At 44.3% G+C, this 23,041-nt stretch overlaps 1 protein-coding gene across 6 annotated transcripts in view; it reads left to right on the top strand.

Annotated features, from left to right (window-relative positions):
• LOC124174361 (zinc finger protein 608-like) overlaps positions 1 to 23,041 on the top strand; it is a 95,542-nt gene that overhangs the window by 61,741 nt on the left and 10,760 nt on the right. For all 6 annotated transcript variants that reach the window (XM_046553425.1, XM_046553419.1, XM_046553424.1 and 3 more), the window contains exon 3: positions 9,913 to 10,036. In XM_046553425.1, coding sequence (XP_046409381.1) covers positions 9,913 to 10,036 — 124 coding nt within the window. The remainder of the gene's footprint in view (positions 1 to 9,912; positions 10,037 to 23,041) is intronic.

Genomic DNA, 23,041 nt, shown 5'->3' on the forward strand with positions numbered 1-23,041 from the left:
GAGACCGGAAATACTTACCCACGTGGACGAGTTTTTCGGTAAACCTCCCTTCACCCTCGTGGTCGCGCTATATCGCGAATAATCGATACACAGCTAGATAAACTTATACGTCTAACGTGATATGCCGCATTGATAAACTCGAGCTTGGAATCGTTTTGTCGATGCGGTATTTATTCATCGATTTCTTGTATTTTTTTCTTTTTCCTTTTTTTTTCATCCTCAAGACTTGCGAGCATTGATCGATAATGATGACGGGGGTTATTTTAAAACTCCGTCGCAACGGTGAGAGCTGTTATTAGACTATCTTTGCTGGTGTGATCTAAATCTGACACAAACCATTGTGCCTCGGACGAGGTAATGATCATGGTAATCGAGATTTATTTATCAGTAGGTTTATTAGGATCTTGCGAGGACTCGTTGCTAACTTAGTATCTGCTTCTTGATCATTGCAGATAAATACTTTGGTCGAAATCTTGATTCATGAATGTAAAAGAAATTTTTCTTAGGGGGAAATATATAAGAGGACTTGAATTTTTCGTGTAATCAGTCGAGGCCTGACTCTGCATTTTATCGGAAAAAAAAAAATATATCTTATACCTGATAAGAAATTAAAAGCGGGTCAATAACTTCACTTTCTATTATGTAAGCGTATCGATCAGTGGTCTTTGCACTTCGGTAATCTCGGAACGATTTGGCGTTATCTTGAAAGTTACGAATAATAAATGAATAGATTGGATTTTATTAGTCGCTGGGATTCCATTGGGATAACGGCTTGAATAGAATTGCACAGATACGCAGATTTGAATTCGAAAGTCTATTGGAAGAGTAGTTTTCAGATGTTATATTAAAATTTTTTTTTATAACTGGAACAAAATTCTTCACAGTCAAATCGGCATTGACATATGTTGAAAAAACTTCGCGATTTACACTCTACGAACTTGTGGGAGAGGAGGAGCTTTGAGCGCCAATTACAGGCCCTGAAGCGGGTACCAAAGTAATTTGTTGTAGTGGGTTAGAGCTTTTCCCTGTATCGGTCGGATCGTCGACGAGCAATTACATTCGACCGGCACGATTTTGATGCAATTTTGGACTTACGCAAGCCGAAAACTCGACGCCAATGCAATGCGATCGGTTCGGTCGGAGGGAATGCGCGACGCTAGCACCTGCATTTTATTGCTTCCATTTAAGTTGATTGCTGTATTGCGCTCCCGGTAACAAAGACGAGTTTTTCTTGTAATTGGCCTCCTTCGAGACGGCGAACAAAGAACCCCGGCAGCTACAGCCAGCGATCATCCGGTCGGCTCTGCAATTCTGGATCATTCCCTCTAACATCGAATGCCCTTTCGGATTCTACGTTAACGGAAGAAAAGATCCAGCCAGTCCGAACTCTCACGAAACGTGAATTTTCAATTGCGGCTATTTCCAAAGTCGGCTTCTCACGCGATCGTGGGGAGCGAACCGACACTGCCCAAACCTTCTTCTTAACGTCTCGCAAATCGTAAATCCCGATCATATTGACGTTAGTAACGTTATCGTAACGATTCGTGCTGAGGAAAAACCGTTGTTTAGCCATTTCGGAATTTTCTGAAATTCAGTAAACCGTAATACATCGTCGTAAAACAGAATATACTCATAATTCGGAATTTTAGTTTCTGAAAAATCAATGTAAAATTAAGAAAACAGTGATTTTTTCCCCAATCTTTCGTTTCGATAATGTTACTAATTTGAACCTCGTAAATCCCGCCCCTGCGCATCATCCCGTTCTGCAACGTTGCTGTACATATCTCCAAATTTACATGATAAACATGTTGTTTCTGTATATCAAACGAAGCGATAAATTCACATTCTATATCTGCGGCGTATATGCAACGTGAGTTATTTTCGCGCGATCCTCGAGCTTGCAACGTGCATTACGCGCGCCTATGCGTACAAAATATATTATATAGATTCGATTTGGCATCGGCGCTCCCGGTAATTCACACTTCAGCTTTATCGTAAATATCAAAAAGAAGACGTACGTGGCTGCACCTCGGTGTGCACTGAAAAGCAGCGATGAAATGACGTTTGCAATTTTCTCCCCCGCGCTATTCCAGCTCTCGAATTCCCCGTGACGACTTCTCTAAGGCTTTACTCACCGACGTTGTTATTTACCCTCGACTCTCTTCGCTCGCAAGAGACTTGCGCGTACACCAACAACGATCTACGACATCGCGTGCGCGAAACTTGGCAACCGCGACATCTCTTGCCGGGGAGTCTGAATAGCCGAGTCCGGGTTTCAAATTGACTTGCGAAATGTTGTCATCACCTGGCGTTGGCATTTCTCACCAGGCTGCCAAAAGTATTTAACCGCAAATTGTGTCGGCTGTCGAGTTACTTTTATTGACAAATTGTCCTCCGCGGCTCTTCGCGTTCCGCAATGACAAATGGAAATTTGCGCTCTTTTGTCTCTCAGAACTAACGTCGAGAGTCACGTGAACACACCAACGTCTCTCCTCGCGTGCTTGCGGCAATATTATTACCGAACAAATCTCTTCTCCGGCTTACACGACGACACACAGGGAAATCAAAAACGGGACTTCCGATCGAGAGACAGACGGTGAATTTTTTGTTGGAAATAAATTGTCGGTGGTTAGGATTATTCGAATTTTTGCCGATTCTACACGATGTATAGAAATAATATTCGTCTCCTATTTATACAAGTATTCAAATGTTAAATCTAGTTTATACGCGCGAACCGAATTATACAATCAATTTTTACATGTCCGCGAGTTATGATGCTGAAATCTTTGTTATTTCGTTAAGTGTGATCGGGAAATTATTGGGAACTTCCAAATTTTCTTCGCAATGATTTTATGTTGCATTGCTGCTCGCGAATCAATTGTACATGTATATGGGGCATTCCGTGACATCTCGATCTAGATTCTACGTCGATGTCTCAAATTGGCTTTATAATTTTTTGTACGAAAGTACATGACGAAAAATGCAGTCGCAATTCTCTTCAAAATTTGTCGACCCAGCTTATTTGAAGTAGGATTTAAAAAAACTTGGAAAAGAACTCTACTTTATAAAAATCTGAAAATATTCAGAAAAATCTTGTAAAATATAACAAAATTTTTGACACCTATTAGAAGATGGAGATTTTATAGCTTGAAAAGATGAATACGAGAAATGAAAAAAAACAAAAAAATTATCACAGGCATCGACGTAGAATCTTGATCGAGATATCATGGAATGCCCTATATACGTACAATAGATCCAGTTTGAAATGAAAAAAAAAAGGTTCGATTACACAACGGCAAACGAATTGTTACCCCGTATGGAGGCAATTTCCTGGTGGGAAACTTTGATATCAACAAAGCTGCTGTTTGCCGTTGTTTCGGAAGGTGAGCGCACAGGATGAAACGTCGTATTAAGTCGCACCCGGGTTTTAAGTAATTATACGAAAAGCTCCGCAGGAGAAGGATTCGAGGTCCGTCCAAGTGCGTGTGCGTGTTTTTAACGAAGGTACACACCGCACGGGTTTCACCCACACCTAGTCACGCAGAAACCGCGAGTTGTCAACGTGGGCGTGGTGCCCTGCAATATCCACCTACAAGCATAACCAAGCGCCCCTGCAGAGCGAGAAGAGTCGTCGTCGTCGTCGTCGTCGTAAGAGACGAGGAGCCAGCCGTAGGCATTCCGCGATACGCGTTGGTGCCGGTTGCTGGCACATTTACGTCTACGTGTACGTGTACACACCCGGTATAACCTCCATGAATATATTCATGAGAGAGGAAACATGGCGGCCGGGAGGAGGTTTTCCGACTCCGTCGCACCCGCCGCGGCGATCCTACTACCTCGGAGGAGATGAAGAGGGTGCGCCGACGATACCGATGCCCGTACCTATACACGTTGAGGGTATCATCCTCTTCTTCTCGCTCCCTCTTCCTGCTCATCCTCATCCAAGGGGCCGAACAACGCCGCCAGGGGTTCGCCCCCCTCCCGCCGCCGATCGTAACTTCTCTTCTCTTCTCCCCTGCAGGCTTTCGTTATATTTCCGTCTCGTTCTACCCCCGCTTACTCCGCGTCACGCTCACATCGCGGCTTGTGTAGTGTTTCATGCCGTAGGTGGAGGGTTGGCGGGGCGGGTTCGTGTAGTACGTTGGTATCCTTGCGTCGTAAAGCTGTCGTCTATCCTTCGGGCTTTGAACGCCGGAGACGAGGGAGCGAGAGAAACAGGGATAAACTCCGTTCCGTCCTTATCACCCTTTCTCGGCACTCCGTATGGTTCTCTCTTCGTCGCTTCTTCGCCGCCGGCTATCTTATACGACCGAACCGGAGATCCGAGCCCCGGGGTGCTGAACGACTAATAGATCGACCAATTACCGTCGCTATCTCAAATAATTGATCCTGGGTGGTGAAGAAAAAATAAGAAAAAAAAATTAAAATAAATAAAAATTTCTTCTCCGACTGGTTTTGAAACGAGATGTTGCGTTTCATCCCGGGGGACTATTCGGAATTCTTTGTGGAATTTGCACATCGTGCCGAGGGAACGAACAAATGACTTCTTTGTTAAGAAAAGTAGAAAGGTGCACGGTAGAAGGTGAGATTTTATCTGAAAATTGTTATTTTCAACAATTCATTTGCAAGTGCAAGTTTCGAGTAAAAACTTTCTAGTAGTTTGTAATTCGGTCCCAGCTGTGCTGTACGGATTGCAACTTGTATGACTTGATCAGTGAAGGAAATGGTAAAAAGTCTGAGTAGATTTTCACCCCCTTATTATCTCGCAGCCCCTGATATACGTACTTCGTTCCAATTGCGGGAATGAACTTGCCCGGATCCCTATTTAATTTTCTAAAGGGGGAATCTGATGCGTGTGTATCTATGTATGCACGTATGGGCGCGTGTGTGTTTGTACCGGTAGAAGGTTTTTCTAATTAAATTTTCTACAGCCGCTCCCGCTGCCCTAATCGAGTGATTCACTAATTGGGAAGAGTATCGAGGGCGCGATGCTCGTTCGTACCCATCGCTCGTTTCTCGCCATTGACCCGCAGGCCGAACCGCCTGTACTCGGATGAGCATTCTTTCGCTTCTCCTGCTCCCTCTTTCTTCATCTCTCTCCGGTTCTCCGTCGAGGCTGAAGACTCGGCTCGTCCGACTCGCTCCGAGTTAGTCTCTCCCTTCGGAAAGGCGAACCTGCAGCTCCTCTTTCAAAGGAATCTTAATTTCGCCTTCCTTCCTTTTTATCGTCCTCCGTTTCTGCTGCCGTGCCGATTCTTCTCTCTTTCTCTCTCTCTCTCTCTCGCTCTCATTATCCCTCTCGCATGTAAAATCGCCCGGTTACTCACCGCTCGCAAAACCTTGCAGGGGAGCGAATCTTCAAATTGGTTGAAAAAAAAATTTTAAACCCAATTCTTCTGCTCTCGTGAAATCGAATTGTTCTCGATTCCTCGAGACGTTTTTATCCGTTTAAACCTGCGCTTTCGCGTCTCTCGCCCTCGATGATAACGCGTCATCAATTTTTCTCCCTTTATATGCACGCGAGAGAGTTCTTCTACCTTTTATTCTACAGGAGAGGGAAGTTCGAGGGAGGAAGATTTATCGCTTCAGCTTACTCGTAACTTTGCGTCGCGACTACCCCAGTTCTTCTTACGTAACCCATACTAGCCGTATATGCGAACACTCGGAACGTTTTCGTCTCACCCTGTTCTTTAAATCGATCTTATCTCTTATTTTACCCTTACGTCTCGACCTTCCCCGTTTTCTGGTTTCGTTTTGTTTTATTTTTTTCTCTACCTCTCTTTTCTCACGGGAAACTTGAGTCGCGGTGTTAATCGTGTAATGACCACTATTCACATATCAATGTTATCTCACAACTCCCGTAGTCGAGAGTCGTTGTTTATACGAACGGAGCGTTAATTATCCACCTTGTTACTTGTCACGCGTTTGCACCGCTGTGAACCGACCTGTTGTTCTCTCTCAGCTACTTTCGCCGCTACTCTCCATCAACGTTTCCTTCTTCGCCGTTGCCGAGCGAAAAAACAATGTATTTTCTTCGCCGTTGCCTTCTCATAACCGGCCGACCCCGGAATAATTATAGGGGTGCCGCAAGGCTCGCGAAAACCTGAGTAAGCGTGAGGAAAACTCGGGAAACGTGTTTATATTTACAGAACAAAAACAAACTCCTTGTAGAACAAAAGCTTTTCACTTCAGATTTTGAATCGTCGTCCATTTTTTTCACTTCGTAATTAGATAAGTAGTCACGTTATGTCGCCATAAAATGCCTGCAAAACAGGATCTAATATTTAACGTATTAATTTGTCATTGTTTAAACATGACATTGATGTGTTAATAACGATTCATTAATATCGAATGACGGGTTTATTATAGTTACATTAGGTTTTTCTAGAAATTTGAAAAAAATCTTTGAGCTTATCGCAGATTTCCCATCCAAGGCACGCAGGCATCTCCGAGTCTATATAATGTTATTGTATATACGAACGGATAGCTACACATAATTGGCGTAATTAAGAGCGACGTGGTCATACGTGTTATTAAACCAGCTCCTCGGCAAAGGCGAATAGGATATGTCGACATGTAAAATAGCACTTCTCATTGCCCTATTAGCGTGTGTGCGAGCGCGCGCCTGACTACCTATTATTATAAATACCTACTGGACGATTGTGAGAAGTGAGCGAAAGAGACAGAGGGACAAAGAGAGACGGAGAGAGACGGAGAATAGGTATCCTCACCCGTGCTTCATCTTCTCGAGCACTCTTGGCCTTACCACGGACGACGTACGCACGTGTAACGCACTTCGATACTTACACGTAGAACTCTGGTGTAATAAATAGACGTGCGTGCTTGCGTGCGTGCGTTATTTCCACCGCGTTCGTTTCAGCCTCGAATAGCGGGCAGTAAAAGGCGGCCTCGTGCGGCGCACCATAAAACAGCAAGAACCAACCTCTCTTACATCTCTGCGTCTCTACATCTCTACATCTCTACACCGTATTACCGCTGAAGACCGGACGGAAACTTTACACTAATGCAGAACCTCCGGAGGGTGAATGCTTCGCTCCTGCAGCGTACGTTCTACGTACACACGCGTTCGCACACGAATGCATAGATGCATGCGTGCGTGCGTGCGTGCATACGGCAACGAAAATTTCATGCAGAATGATATCAGGGACGGAGTCGTGTTGCGATCGAGCCGGGAGCCAGAACGCCGCTGGGTAGGTAAACTACATGCGAGATGGGAGGGTTACAACGTATGTATCTGCCTACCTACCTACCTTGTACGTATTATCTGCATAGCGAAATAGTTTCACGCCGGAATAATGCCGTGATTATTCCTCGGTCGTACGAATGTCTGCGTGCTTGTCTGCCTGCCTGCCATGCGCGCGTTCTATACCTTGCGAAACGTAATGTTCACCGCTGTTTCTGTAATTATGGAAGACTGGCATAAACTCCGCCATTTGCATTTCAGCGCTGGTATATACGTATAATATGTATGTACGCGTAGACGTCGGACCCGGTATCTAAGAGAGTATTTCTATACACACGTATATCATGTATTATATACGTATATGGTACGTAACCTCGTCTCCCTCGGTTCCCCTTGCAATTAACGTCCCCTTTTGGATTCGCATCATTTGTAAGAGGGTAATCTGTTTGCGTTTATCATGAAACCTTTCACCTCTGAGTTGTAATTGAACTTTGCTGCCATTGCTTCTGCTTCTGCTGCTGCAAATCACTCCTCACGAATCTCTGTAGCGATCTTCTTTTTTTCTAATCTCTTTTCAATACACAGCAATGCAATAAATCAATTTTATGCAATGCTTGTACTTTTGCTGTAACTTTAGTGCCAGAAAGTATATTATACATTCGACAATGATCGACTAAATCGTTGATTGTCTCAATTTAGCCGCATAAATAAACGTGCGATCTTGATGAAAAAGAAAATTAAATCGCCCTTCAATCGTACTCCTTTGTCTCGATACATACGCTGCGATTAAATTGTATTCGGTCTCTGATCGACCGGACGTTATTCTCAGCTCGAGTCTTACATAATTGTGATAACATTGATTTGAACCGATCGAATCGGGCAATAATCGTTCGTTGTTAGGTATACCGAATCTTTCGTAAGACGGATTGTGGTTTATCGCTGATTAGTAACGGGCATGTGGCTACGTCGCATGTGTATACGTACGTGATGAAATTTACTCATTACTGAATAATCGGCGTATGTGTGGGTATCCTTGTTACCTGCTAATAGATTTTCCCTCCTCCTCGTCGTCGGTACGTAAGTGCCTGGGTTCAATTTGTGCGTACGTAACGTAAACCGAGTTGTGTACTATCTATCTATACATGTAAATTGTACATTATACGCTGGAGAAAAGCTGTAGCGGGGCGTAACTGCATGGTGTTTAAAAATTAGCGATGCAAATCGTCCGCGACGGCAGCCGCGTTGCAACGGAGGGGGACGATTGCGCGGTTAATAGAAATTTTCCCAACGTCAACAGCGATTCGCGGTTGCTGACATGCGAGAGTGTTGCCGCAGTAAAGATTGAGTTATTGCACATTATTGTTATCGCTCTTGTCTGGATATACGTACGCATACGTCTGTACGTACGTCTAATTTACTCCGCAACGGTCAGGTTAATCTCTTCGCCGTATACGCTATCATCCTATTTGATCAAATCAAGATTACTGGTGTTACAAGATAACGACGGACGCGATCCTTTAACGCTGGTATAAAGGTACACACAAATATATCAACCTTACCGCGCAGCGTGCCTTGATACGCGTTTATTATAATTACAAGCAATCCCATTATACCCTCGATTTACCTAATATATATAATCTCGAAAGTCGACCGAGTATGTTATTTGTGCGGATTATCGGTGCTATCGAGGAAAAGATAATTTCGTCCAAAGATGAAATATCTTTGAATGGCTGGGAATTATATATTTTTTTTCTTATTACCGTCCTTTGTACGCAATCGCGTCCTTCTTCCGTTGGAGAGACGAGCGAAACGAAAATCTTTTCGAATTCTCGCTGTTAACACGCAGTGCAGGTGACTCGGGAATGTGTGTTACATACCTATTAAACACAAAATAAACTAGCCGGAGATTGTCGATGAGATTTTATACGAACTGAGGAATTATGGTGCTTCTTTCTTTGTCTTCTTAAAACACGAGAGACTGAGTTGCGTTCGATCGCAGCGTAAAAGCATGTTAAACAAGTTCGTTGAACTTTGTACAAGATTTTCAACGACGTAACACATATGAAATTGATATATTTGTCACGGTCGTAAAGATCTTTTTTATTATGGTATACCCGTCGTTGAGCAACCCATTTTAACGATTTTAGTTATTGTCGAGACCAGATATTCCGGCTTGGAAATATATACGATGCATGCCATGTACGGGTTACGGTACTTTATTGTAATCTCATTCGCATTGTTGTACAAATTGTTGACAACACTGCGATACGAATTTTCATACAGAAAATCTCAATCTACAATCTTTGTGAGAAACAATAGAAAAAACAATTTATTCCCATTCCGTGTAAAAAATAACCGATTTTAGTCATAAATTTGACATTCTTAGTCCTTTACTTTCCCTCCGAACGATCTCCTTCTTCGACTAACATTCCGCATGCCGTTGGAAAATCTTTATTTATAAAACACTGCTCTCATTCTTTTGACTGTCCTTAGAAATGGTGGAAAATAACTGTTACAGTAATTTCCTCAACGACCCTGGAGCCAGAGGTGCGGGTTTCGGGAGCTGCCTCTGTCCTGATTGCAAAGCCTGTTAAAAGTTGGCTCGCGCTAATCCCCTGGCTCCGTTTTGCAGACTCGCTCTTTCCCCCTCTCGTCATTCGTCCCCGCAGGTCCTCCGATATTCTTAACCAGGATTCGCTTTGTTTCAGGACATGTCTGACGTCTGCGTGGGGACCAGCGTGGGCACAATCACGGAGCCCGAATGCCTCGGGCCCTGCGAGCCCGGCACCTCGGTCACCCTCGAGGGCATTGTCTGGCACGAGACTGAAGGAGGTGAGCACCTATTACAGACTGTGAATCGACCAATTTTCCTATACGATCCGGGCGAAACGCCGGTAGAATCCATGTATGATTTTACGCATTCACTTCGGCTTTTCAATGTCGAATATCGTAAGTTGTTGTTGTTACAAATTGAGGAAAACACGAGGGAATTTTCACTCGAGCAAGACAACTGCGGTTAACCCGATTACGCGTTGTAGGATTTTTTTTTAATCGATTCTCTTGCCGCCGCTCCGCGAGTCGCATTTAGACAAAGGCATTCCACCGTCGTTTGCGGCGTGTTATTCAAATCGAGGTTCGTTAGAGGGACCCGAACAAACCGAACGAACGAATGGGGGGTATATGGAAAGAAAAAGGCCGAGAGACTAAATGGTCAGGTTTGCTCGGGCAACCCAACCCGACTTGACCCGCCTGACCCAGCCTTGTTAATTCTTCTATTTGTCATTGTTTTGTTTCCTTTTCTCTCCTCTCGCATATTCCTTGCCAATATCTGGTATTTTAGAACGTGATTCAGTGCGCCTCGATTGATCTCGGCGCGTGGTTTTGCCGTTTTAACGATTGTCCGTCGCCGCGAATGCGGCTCCGACGGGCCTTTCACGTCAGAGGCGAATGATCGACGTCTGTCCCCGCGTCAATGGTATATTTACCTGTTGTGCCAACCGAGACGACGGCGTAATAACCATTCCTCGTTCCCACTTATTCTTTCTCAACGGCAGAAGCATAATCTTTCTTAACTGAAAGCTCTGACGAATTGTCCCGTGTCCGTGAAACGCCGCGAATAATTTTAAACGACTCGCTTTTGCGTCTCGCTACTTTGGGACGTGTTCACACGCACGCATGTACAGTCGACGAGACGTATTTGCCTGCTTGTGTCTACACTCTGGTAAGTGAGCACGTACGTAATAACTGTGAATACACCTCGTTCCATAGCTATTGAAAAAGATTCGAACTTTGTGGCGCCGTAATACATTCCGCGTTTACAAATGTGCGGGGAATGATGAAAAAAAAAAAAAAATCCAAAAAACAAAAAAAAAAACGACATCAGAAATCTCTCAACGAATCGGAGTCGACGGGTAACGAGGACGTATAAACCAATTCCCAGATGATTCATTTAATCCAACGAGTTGTTTTCGTCACACTTTTCGCCAGATTTTTCACGAGATTCTTCATCAACTCTCGCGCTTGTTTTTCAATTGGGCATATTTCCAAGCCGGCTGTTCACCGCCTTTACCAATAATTATCAGGGTATATTCCGCACCAGGCCTTTCTTTGTTTAAAAATTGGAATAAAAATGCCGCGCAATCAAGCCTGGTGATTTGTTTTTTTTTCCCCCTTCCAACTTTTCAACGAGCCATTACAACCAGCGTGAAAAAACTCACGCGGTGATTTACGACTCGTTGAATTATTGTGTTTGCTCTCTCTCTATCTCTCTTCCTCTCTACCCACCTCCCCCCCCCCCCTCTCGCTTTCCGTTTCTCCCTTTCCTTCCGTACCTCTGGAAACGAGAAAGTTTCAACGGCAACCCCTTTTAATCGCGTAATTAACGTGTTCCACAACTTTGCTTGAACACATATTATATAACCACGGAATGAAATACCTGCAATTTGTGCAGTTTCTCACTCACACACACACACACACATACACGCATATTCTATATTGCTGCAAAATTATTCCTCGCACTGTATCTATCTGGAATATTACATATATGCAAGCAGCATACACATATTCGTTGCATGATGATCATTCGCGGTTAGCTGCCAGGCACAACTCTGCCCGCGTACCTAACGACGAAACTGGGAACCAGAATCGGAAATTCAACTGGAACTAATCATGAACCACAAATTGCATATATCTACGCGTTCTCCCCGTATCGCCCTGCAGCGGAGCTACGTAAACACTCATCATCGGTATAATTCAGCCGAGTGGATGCAGGCACCCTGGATGGGTCGTGTCGGTGTGCCCGTGTCGCTAAGATCCGTGTAGCATTGTTTTCAAAGCGGCCTGGAGGACCCGCGAGATCAACACCGGCGGCACCGGCAAGAGGGGCGGGGGGACTTTAAGGGAATTAATTCCTCATTCAAATATATGCAGCGAGTTTGCGAGCGATGGCTTAGGGGCGTGGTTCTATCTTTTTCTTCCTCTTCCACTTCTTCCCTTTTCTCCATCCTCATCATCCCCTCTGCCTGCTGTCCTTCGAGTTGATCGTTTTTATTTCACGTTCGGAACAAGTGTCACCCTTCTTTCGCCCGCGGCGTTTGCGCATCTTTGCTAACTTTATCTTCTTCTTCTTTTTCTTCTTCTTCATCTTGTACTTCCTTCCAGTTTGACCCGCGCTGACGGTACAATCTTGTACCACCATATTATGCTCACTTGCTTCTATGCCTACTCTACTCCACTCGCTAGAGGAGAAGGCAGAGAGATGCAAACGGTGATGGAGGAGGAGAAGGAGGCGATTCGCAATCGGGTCGTATCTTCGAACTTGCTCGATTCGACGTCGTTTGATTCTGCATCATCGGACTATCGATTGAAATCTTTATACCCTCTGTAAAACGTCGCCGGCATCGTTTAGACTCATATTTGAACCCGACCTTTTACCTCATCTTCATTCGTGCTGATAGGCATAAATAAACCGAATTGATGAACGCATTCGTTGTAGCTATGAAAGAAATAGTCACAGCAGTAATTGTTACTCGTATACCAGAAGAAGCCAATCACCGGATAAAGTTTTTCATTCTAACGGCTAATTCGCGAGGAGAGCCAGTTTTATCGACTTTCGATAAACCGTCACGCTTCTCAAGATTCCTTCGGAACCCTTTATCCGCGGTTGGGAACAAGAGTGGATCTCTTGTAAAGGAATTCGACTCCCAGCGGCCAAGTCGAACGAGCAGTTTAGAAATTCTGAGACTTACCTCGTAAACAAATTCCTGGTAAAAGTTTGTCTCCCAAGGGCCACCCGGCACGAAGGGTAGAGAGGTGAAGAACCCAGTTTGGCTTCGTTCTCGAGCTCAGGGATGAAATCCCCGGAACGCGGGATATTCGCAGGGAATGGTCGGTGATGGAGGAGGATGAGGGTGCGGATGAAAAGGAACGAGATTTAAGGAACTTTCGCCCTTTGCGCGAAATTTCGAGATGGCCTCTATACGTGACGAATTTCCCACCCTCTCCGTCCGCCTGACACCCGGCCATGAGGAGAATGACGTCTACCTTTTACTTCCCTTTTCCACCCTCCGAGGCGGGATACTTGATAGGAAGTAAAAGGTTGGGGTAAAACTTTTCGGGGCTTAAGGAATACAACATTTCCGGTGATCACTGAGCCTGTCCAATATACTCTGATAGACATCGCGTTAACGCATTAACGCATTAACGAGGTTTCGCTCTCCAGTGGCCGGCCTTTTTAGATACGAGCTGAGGGTAGCGATTCCCGCCTCAATTTGGAACGTTAAAAGACTCGGCGTGGTCGGGCTGAAGGGAAAGAGCAATCCTGTCAAGCCGTAGCTGCTGATGAGAGTGCTAAATGTTCATGGGATCTTTTAAGAGCCGTGATTACACGCGCGCCGCTCTATACGTGATAAGTGGGTGTGGGATAAGTAGGCACTTTTCTGATTGTGAAACCGGTTAGCATAAACGAAACCGTTGGCTTTAATTGAAATCCCCCAAAAGCTGCCCGCGTGTTTGTTCGTTCGGTATACAGGATGCACGGTCTACGCGTGTGAGAGGCGGGTTTTTGTTTGCTTTTCCGCGTCGTCTGCTCCGCCGGTCGAAACTGCTTCTAGGATTCAGCCGAACGGTTTTCGCACATCCGAGCCATGCCCTGCACCTCCTCCTCTCTTCTCGCACCATTGAATTCGGCATTAGCTTTACCCTCGCTCCATCGGTTCGAACTTTCGACTCTCTTCCATCGATTATATATATATCGCCGATTTCAATAAGCTTTTGAGGATATTTCACGACGAACCATGAATATGTTGGATACTTGAGCGCGGTTACTGTTGCCATTGACAACGTAAGAGAGACTTTAAACCACAGTCAGATTTGATACGAAAGGGTAATTTACTGGAACGCGTATACGACTTTCCTCAAATACGCCATTTGGTCGGAGCGTGAATGATTAATTCATACGAAGGATTTGTTGCGTGTCTATGGTACCGCTTTTTCTTTTTCTCCTTGGTACCTGCTATGGCAATCATTTTTCTTTTACGACTTACGGGGTGTTTGTTCCGAGGCAGTAAATTTCCTGCACGGAGTGGACGGCGGAGAGTGTATCGATAAAACTGTTCCGTTTTACCATTCTGAAAATCCAATATGTACTCCGAGAATCTGTAATAGCCCGATTCCCGTACCGTCTGTCGTACAACGTTTCTACTACCTACATTGTTCACGTACAGCATACCTGCATGCATATTGCACGCTGGCAGGTAGCGCCAAACTTTAGATCAGTACATAACGATAACGCGGTACAGTCGGATCAGGTCTGTTGCATTGCTACTTCACGACCCTCTCTATTCGAATAATATTTGTGTAAAAAACCAACGCGCTTCTACGATTGAACAAATATATGCGCTAATGCACGAGCTATCATAAACATATAGGATGCTTAGAGCGACCCCGTCAGCCAGTCGGCCAGCTTGGTTATCGTCGTACTCGCATCGTTATGCGAATATCTCTATGTTGTAGACCAATGACGCTGCTCTGTTTTCTCTACGTAAAACGCGGCTGTCGAGTCTGTCGCTCGCGTGTCCGAAGACGAATCTCAGAAGAGGAGGTCCAAAACGTACGAGATTTATGGCATCGATCTGAATTCTCGCCGCGCTTTTCCCATTTACTACGTCGTTTATTACGTCGAATAGGTGATTCATCGATCGGTGAACACTCAATTTTTTGTTATTTCTTTTTTCTGTCGGAAGATGCACAATGGGTTTCCAATTTTCGATGGTATTGGGAAATTTATAGGCATAAACTAGCAATGAACGTCGTTTCTTCTCCCTCGTTATATCCTGCGGGACGATCGGAATAACAAGGTAATTTCGATTATCGAAACTGAATTGATCATCGTCGCTGTAAAATCAGATTTCAAGTTTCGATGTGCTGGAACGTGAATGTGAAAATATACCTGCAGGGAATTTCAGAGTCCACAAATTCAATGGATTTCAATCCGCAGTGAGACCATATAATTTACACCGGCGTTTCCTGTGCCTGATTTCTTTTCCTCAATTTTTTTTGTTTTTCTTCCCTCACCCTAATAATACTTTTCATATTTTTCATACATCCGTTGACCCGATCCCTGCAATTCGTCCGCTTATGGTCTTTATTTCTCTTATGTTCAGCCGGAACCTTTTTTTTTTTTTTTTTATTTCTCATTCCCTTGCCATTCTCGGCCGTCGCAAACCCTCGGCATGAACAAAGGAAGAAACTTCTGCCTGAGAGTAAAAGTAGTATCTTTCTCTCTCTCCCTTGCTCTCTCCTCGCCTGCTCATACAGCATCCACGTACACTTCCTTGTTTCTCAATGTTTCGTCCGCTACGCATTCTCGGCTTCCTGAGTCATAAAATTTTTTTTACAAATCATCCCCAACACTGCATAAGACAAAAAATCGTTGCTGGCTCCACTTGCGTAATCCGCAATGCGACAGACTCGACGATAATTAGAGAAGCTATATCAATTTCTATCAGTCAGTCATTCCCCGCCCCCCGTGTTCTTCGGGGATAAGAATAGGGCATCGCAGGGGAGGGGAGAAGAGGGTAACATCAGGCGCAGGTCCACCCGTCTCTCATCCCTCGGGCACGTGATCTCGTTGAAGATGAGCTGGAGGAATCGCCGTTACGATGAAGAAGACTGCGCGATAAGTTGTGTCAAGACGTGCCCCCCCGACCACCTTCAAGAAACAGCGAAGAATTAAGGAAACGAGGCAGTCGCAGCAGCTGGGGTCGCTTTGCGCGGTTGGTTGCTGCCGAGACGGAAAAGAAGCTTAGTCCGATCGCCAAGAGCTGCTGCAAGGGTGCGGGTGGCGCGAAGAAAGCGGCGGAGGGGGAGGACCTCGAGGCTTTCTATCGATCTCTCGAAACCTGGTGAGGGGGTGTCTCGTTCTACCCTTATGCCGTTTTCTTCGTCACTCCGCCTCGCTATGCCAGGCGGCGAATCCACGTCGTGCTTTTCCACTCCCCGACGACATGCGTCTGCGTCCAACCTTTAACGCGTACGCGTTTTACGCGTTTTACGTATACAGACGAAACGACGAGGAAGAGAGACTCTCTTTTTTCGGTTTTACGGACCACCTCTTGCCTACTAACCACGGTCGAAAACGAGTTTTTTTTTTTTAACCTCGATAAAAACCTCGGATCAAACGACGCATGTCAGAATTTACTTGCCAAATGCAAATTCGATCTATCTATCGTCGGAGGGTTAAATATTGATGTCAAACGACGCTGCTAGTAGAAAAGATGTCTGCATGGCTCGTTTTTTAGGTGTAAAAATGGAATTGTAGAAATTTCCAAACAAAGGAAAGGCGATACAGGCCGTGAAAACATTGTTGATCATATTTGGAAATGTATCAAACGAACTAGGCAGAGACGCTTATAGCATGAGATAATGTTTAATGAACGTGACGTAGGATTTAAACTGCGGGAGAAGAATATCCCGGTAAAGTCATTTGAAAATAGCTTTTTTCCTCATATACGAGTATGAGTATATATATGAGGAAAATCTGCGAGGTTGAATGTGCGAAATCTGTGTAATAAAGTATGTTATACATAGGTAGTTGTACGCCATGACGCACGGGATGAATTATATTTGTTATGTATGCGTCGAACGTACAATGTTTGAGGTTGGAAACGGGCACAACGATATTCTTTCACAACGAAACCCTACGACGGTTTCGGAAGAGAGGAAGAGGGAGAGAACAGGAAAAATATTATGGATTAATACGAGAGGAATTCGTTGCTTGTATAATATTTTTACGGTTTTAGTTAGCCAAAGGAAAACTGAGAGTGACGGTAAAATCAACCCTCTCTGATTGCACAAAGAGTCTCGGTGCTCCTTTGCCAGATTTCGTACATGAGAGGGAAACGAATGAGACAAAGCTCGAAAGAAATAAAAGTGAAACAACTTTGACAGCTGAGTTTAATCGCGTTTTACGATGCCGCGTGTGCACCTCCTTCTGACGTTCAAAACTTTTCGCCGAGCAATTCGCGGACGGAGGCGTTTAATCAGTCGTCCGCCTACCAATTTCACTGTCACTTATACCGTCGGTCCGTTCGTGCGGTTGTTATTAATGACCTCTCTTACCTATTAGCCTGTAACCACTGCGCGTGTTTTCATAGATATCATAGAGTTGTAGCAGTTCAGAATCACGTTTGGCTGCTATTGGGTATTGCGTATCTACCTTGCTTGTTGGTATATATTACAGTATATGCATGCGCGTAAAAGAAAAGAACGAAAAGAAAAAAGAAGAAAAATACATTACGAGATCCTGTGGGTAGAGTCTGTTTGCTGTCCTGCTAAATAAATGGTAATAAAATGTTTCGGAACAAGTGGTTTCTCTTTTATGGAGATACATTCGGTCTTATTATTTGAAAGGAATAGTACATTGCATTATTTTGTTCACTGTGCCGAGGAAAAGTTTCGTCGATATCCAGCTGCTTTTGCAGTAAGCTAACTATCCGTTATTGAAGTGGTAAAGATAGATCGCGTGTATCGATGCATCTGTGGGTGTGTGTGTTTTTTTTTCGACAACTATCTTATTTATCATATGTACAAAACCGCAGTTTCGGTAATAGATATTGCGATGGTACTGCGCAAGAAGATCGTTAACTATACTACGATCTTTTTATGAGCACTGCAAGGCTGGGAGAGCGTTTTCGAGTAAACAGGAATATAAATTCGTAATATGGGCTGCAATGTATAATGAGTACAGCTTTATTAGAATTTTACATCAGCGGTAAAATAAAAATAACACTTCGTGAAGTTAATATCGTGCGAACGATTTTATTTCAATAATTATAATTTTACGTGTCACTTATTTTTACTCTTTGCTGGGTGTTAAATGAAAATACGAATTACAGTTTCATTTCCTTTTCGTGTATAATAATGCAAAAAAATGTTTGTTCTTATCCTCCTTCGAGTGTTGCTATTTTCTAAATGAAGTTGGGAAAACGTTGATGGCTTCCGAACGGTTATCTGTAAATATTCTCATCATTTAATTGTTTATCCTTTATCTACGCAGGCACATACGTACATATATATATATATATATATATATATATATATATATATATATATATATATATATATTTACACCCCAGTCACGTGTAGTATGCCACGTATTTGGGCAAGTTAGAATCCTATACTCTTTGGTTTGAATAACGATTAACAGAACAGGGAGTAGGTACAAACAAGTTTTTAGTATTTTCTCGTCGCGCCTGAGAAGATTGTGTTTACAGTTATTTTACTACTCAGATAATCGATACGACTTTTTATGTTAACTTGCCTACGATAACTTCTTCAACTATTTGCGGTAATCATGACAGTTTTATTTTATTACCAACATTTTAGGGTAATAGTTCTGTTGACGCAATTTTTTAACCATTATCTTGCTTACTATGTTTTCATGTGACTTAGAGACGTGTATTCTAATTCAATGAATTCGAGGACGTCAATTGTAATTTTTTTTAAATGAAATTCTTGTCATTCTATTGTGTACCATTCACGCCCGTTTGCCATTTAAAGTTCGTCTAATTTGATACCTTGGATAAGGCAAAGAAAAACATTGCGCCCGGTTTTTATTTCTGAGTAATCTTGACCAGTGTTATGCTTATTTGTATAAATTCAAAGAATCCTTTTTGTCGCGGGCTACAAGAAGATTTCGCGGTAAAAGTGAAAACGACAGAGAAACAAAGAGAGGAAAAAGAAATGGAAAGAGCAATTAAGCTCGGTAGATTCAGTCGGTTTCTGAGGGTCGCGCAAAGTGTTCTTGGAATGGAATGAAAATTGGGGATGGAGGGGTGCCGAAGTGCGTGGGCTTAGGGACGAATTGGGTGGGTGACGTCGACCACCACCACCACAACCACCACCACAACCTTCGTAGCCGCGTCCTCTCGTCCGTCCTCGCCGCAACACCGCGGAATCGATACTCGCCCGTCTCCGAACGAACTGTTGGAAAATCTGGACAAATCGCTTGTACGCGAATTACGTCGAACTCCAAGCCACCGCAATGGTCATGCTTAATCCCGAAGCTAGAGGTGCTGGAGTTTACCATCCTGACGATGGTCTTCCGGTGGCTCGTTTAATGCAACATGGAACTTTTTGGCCAGATTGTACCTCGTCAGAGCTCGGTACTGTATAGATATACCGGGAACGTATACCTCTTTATTGGAAGCAAGCCTCTTGGCCGCTCACAATCAGCTCGGCTTGCCTCGGCTCAACTTGACTCTGCTATGTCTACAGCTATCGCCCGATCCTCTCCCCATCTCTCTCTCTCTATCTCCTTTCTCGGTTACACCACCGCACCGATCCTCGTCTTCCTCGTACTGCAGCATCAACCGCTTCGTATTTCATTCCGACATCTCGTTCTCCCAGATTTGTTCTCACTCGGCGCAGTCTCATCGCTGTCCGTCGAGCAGTAGTTACTACGTACAGACATACTCGTATGGACGTAGTCATAGGCACACAGCAGTGATGGTGTGTGTAATACGGGTTGAACGTATGTGTGTATCCACATTCGATGGGATTCAAAAATTGACTCGACTGTAAAACTTGTGCTAACCGCCGCGAGTCATTACTCATAAGCCTTGAGCGTTTTTAGGTGTTGAAAATATCTTGTACACGATTTCATCGTTGAGAAATCAGCTTGTAGCCTATCTTTTTCATTGGCTTGGTTAATTGCCTCCAGCGCCGAGCCACCGTACAAGAGCGAGTATTCGAGTAGAAATTCCTAAACAGTGTATAGTAAGTACGAATGGAGTTGGAGAGGGAAATACAAATCGACACCGAAAATAGTTGAGAGGAACTTGAGAGGATTCAAATTTCTCAACGACGTTGAATTGAACGTATGAAAATTTCGCGTACCAAAAGAACTCGTCAAAAATGTTGGACATTTTCCGAGCCACCGTGGATATATTGGAGGTTGGTTGGAGCCGTGGGTTCGCAGAGTATTTACTTCATTATGTATTCTCGTGAGTTAGTCCACCTACTTTCATTCAACCAAGCAAGCCGCTTTAGTGGCCGAGGATTAACATCGTTCTGGGACAGGCACGATTTATCGGCGTTGGGTCAAAGACTATACGCGCTGCCGCCGAGAGAACAATGCTACTAAGTGAATCATTTTGTTTAATTCTTTGAACCATCAGTTTGAAAGGATGTTCGTTTTGCCGAGCGACAAAATGAGCAGGTGGGTTTTTAGGCGGACGCCCCGGGGTTTTCTCAGACGGTGCGGGCCCCTCACCTGACGTTTAATTAAATTTCATTTCATCGTCACTCTCCGACGCTGCGGGCTGCGATAATAATTCTCCTCTTCTCAAAGAATATTATAACCTTGCCTTGACTTGCCTTGCCTTGCAGACGGGTTAATTTCCGTACAACGTTGCTAAACTAGTATTTTGCATTTCTTATTCTTCGTCTTCTTCTTCTTTCTCTTCTTATTTATACACAATGGACAAAACAACGTTATTCAAATACGTTACGTCAAAATTTAAATACTTGGCATCAATTCACTCTTTGTCGTTGTCTTTAATCAGTGTAGTGGTATCGCTGTACACGATGGAAACCGTCCGACGTACACGTACGGTAAAAAGTGTATAAAAGCAACTACACGTGTACAAGTTGAGGAATCCATTTTAAAACCAGTCGCATCGAATCCCATTACTGAATGGCAGATCTGCTGCAGAGGTCCGAAGAAGTCTCGAGTCACGACTCCGCGTTGTTCGTTCAGTTATGGGACTGAAATGGAATGACGGACTGTTTGAATAGATCAGGCAACTTTGCAGTACCTACGTGTACACCTGAGCTGACTAGGCTATAAGGATCAAAAGTCCCCTTAGGTAGATGGGTAGGTATAATAAGAAAATGGAAATTGCTGAGCGGCAGCTCGCGACTTCAACTGTCAGTTGGTACCCCGGTTCATCGGAACTATTCTCGTAATATTCCCTTCGCTCATCCTCCTCTTTCTCTTCCTCCCCCTCTCTCTCTCTCTCTCTCTCTCTCTCTCTCTCTCTCTCTCTCTCTCTCTCTCTCTCTCTCTCTCTCTCTCTCTCTCTCTCTCTCTCTCTCTCTCTCTCGCTCTTCTCGATATCCCTTCGATCAGCCGACGCTCTGGCGGAATATCAAATTCATTCTGATCCCAGAGTTGTACGGCTTCACGACGCCGTAGACGCGTCGAAGTCGATCGCTTTTCACGTCCACGTAAATGTGGCACACATCCGCATGTACGGAATGATCAGAAAAGTGTGTCTTCTTCTTGCACATTTGTACGGTGTACCGGCGAATCGATGCCGGCTGACGTGGCGTAGCTATGTTGATTAAACACGGGTACAATGCCGCATAGGTAAAAGGGACAGGTAGACGGTGGAGAGAAACAAAAATCGGTAGCAGAGTCTCGTCGGTGTAAGGAAATGTAGCGCGGGTAACCTGCTTCTCAGAGTCGGTGGTGCCTGGTAAATATTTGTCGAACGCTTAAAAAGAACTCGCACCTTGGCGCCCGTTGAGTGGATCCGTGGCTTCCATACCATTATATCCCGCGGTACCGGTTACTGCACCATGGTTGCCGGCGACCATTAGCCATTAGTCAGGCTGTGGTATTATTGCCGTATGTTTAACCAGTCGGTCCGCCGAACCTCCGTGCACCAGAGGCGCACTAACGACACTTTGCAACTCCTCCGTTCGACGGTTCTGGTAAATGGAAATGACGTCAGCAGCTCGAACAGACGACTCAATCTCGGTATATTCGTTCACCGGTTCCCATGGGGGCGAGAGAGAACTGCTGCTGCATTCGTGATCGGGTATGTCGAGACACCGGAGAGAGAAGGTGAGGTTGAGAGGACGAGAGGATGAGAGGAGACGGACACGAAGAGGGAACGAACCTCGGCGCAGCTGCGGGGCTTTTAGGGAGCTGGTTGCCTTGAACCTCCAACAGAAGGATATCCACTCCTCGGTGGATGCGTCGCTTTCTTACATTTTTTAGGCATACTATATTTTATTATTATTATTGTTGTTGTTGTTCGATTCGTTTGTTCTTTTCGATATCACCGCTTAACTCGGATATTTAACCAGATACCCCGCAGCTCTTACATACATTCTTGAGACACGGATTCCTACTCCAATGTTCCGCATCTTAATCGGAACAGTTCCATGACGAACGGCTAGAGATCGATCAGTCGTTAAGAATTTTGATTAATCGCCCGCGTTGGTTCTCCGCTGCTTCTACCTTTGCGTACGCAAATCGGTGGGAATTGCCGGAGCAGGGCTATCCTCGAATCTAGCGTGTAGGTAATCGATTCCGTCGCCAATTACTCGCGGTTTAGTGCACGTTGACCTATGACCGAGGCGAGTTGGTTTGCCCGTTATACGATTATCGGTTAGCTCGTATAACCGACTACAATTTCGAAAGTTGATACTTCTTTTCTCTTTGAAATTGATACAATTATCTCTAATAGTTATTTATCGGGTACGTTATGAAGACACAAAAATAACGTTGTAACACAACCGTGTACGCTTTTGGGATTGATCTTATTTCAACTGATGCATTTAAATGCGAAAGGTGGGGTCTCGCGAATTCCGCTGCAGAAGACTGGCAAACATATTTAATGGAATTGCATTATTGAACAATCTACTTGAGACGTACCAGTCCTCAAAGACCAGTCTTATTTTCACGGCGCGTATCGTCCCTTCTCCTTATAGGTAGCTTATAAATAATACATACGTACTACACCCACACAAGGAAATCATATGTGTACCTTAATCTTCATCCTCGTCGACCAACCATGCCCCGATGTAATTGTGCCTGTTTACTGT

Source organism: Neodiprion fabricii, chromosome 1 (assembly GCF_021155785.1).
Source record: "Neodiprion fabricii isolate iyNeoFabr1 chromosome 1, iyNeoFabr1.1, whole genome shotgun sequence".
NCBI classification, from domain to species: Eukaryota; Metazoa; Arthropoda; class Insecta; order Hymenoptera; family Diprionidae; genus Neodiprion; species Neodiprion fabricii.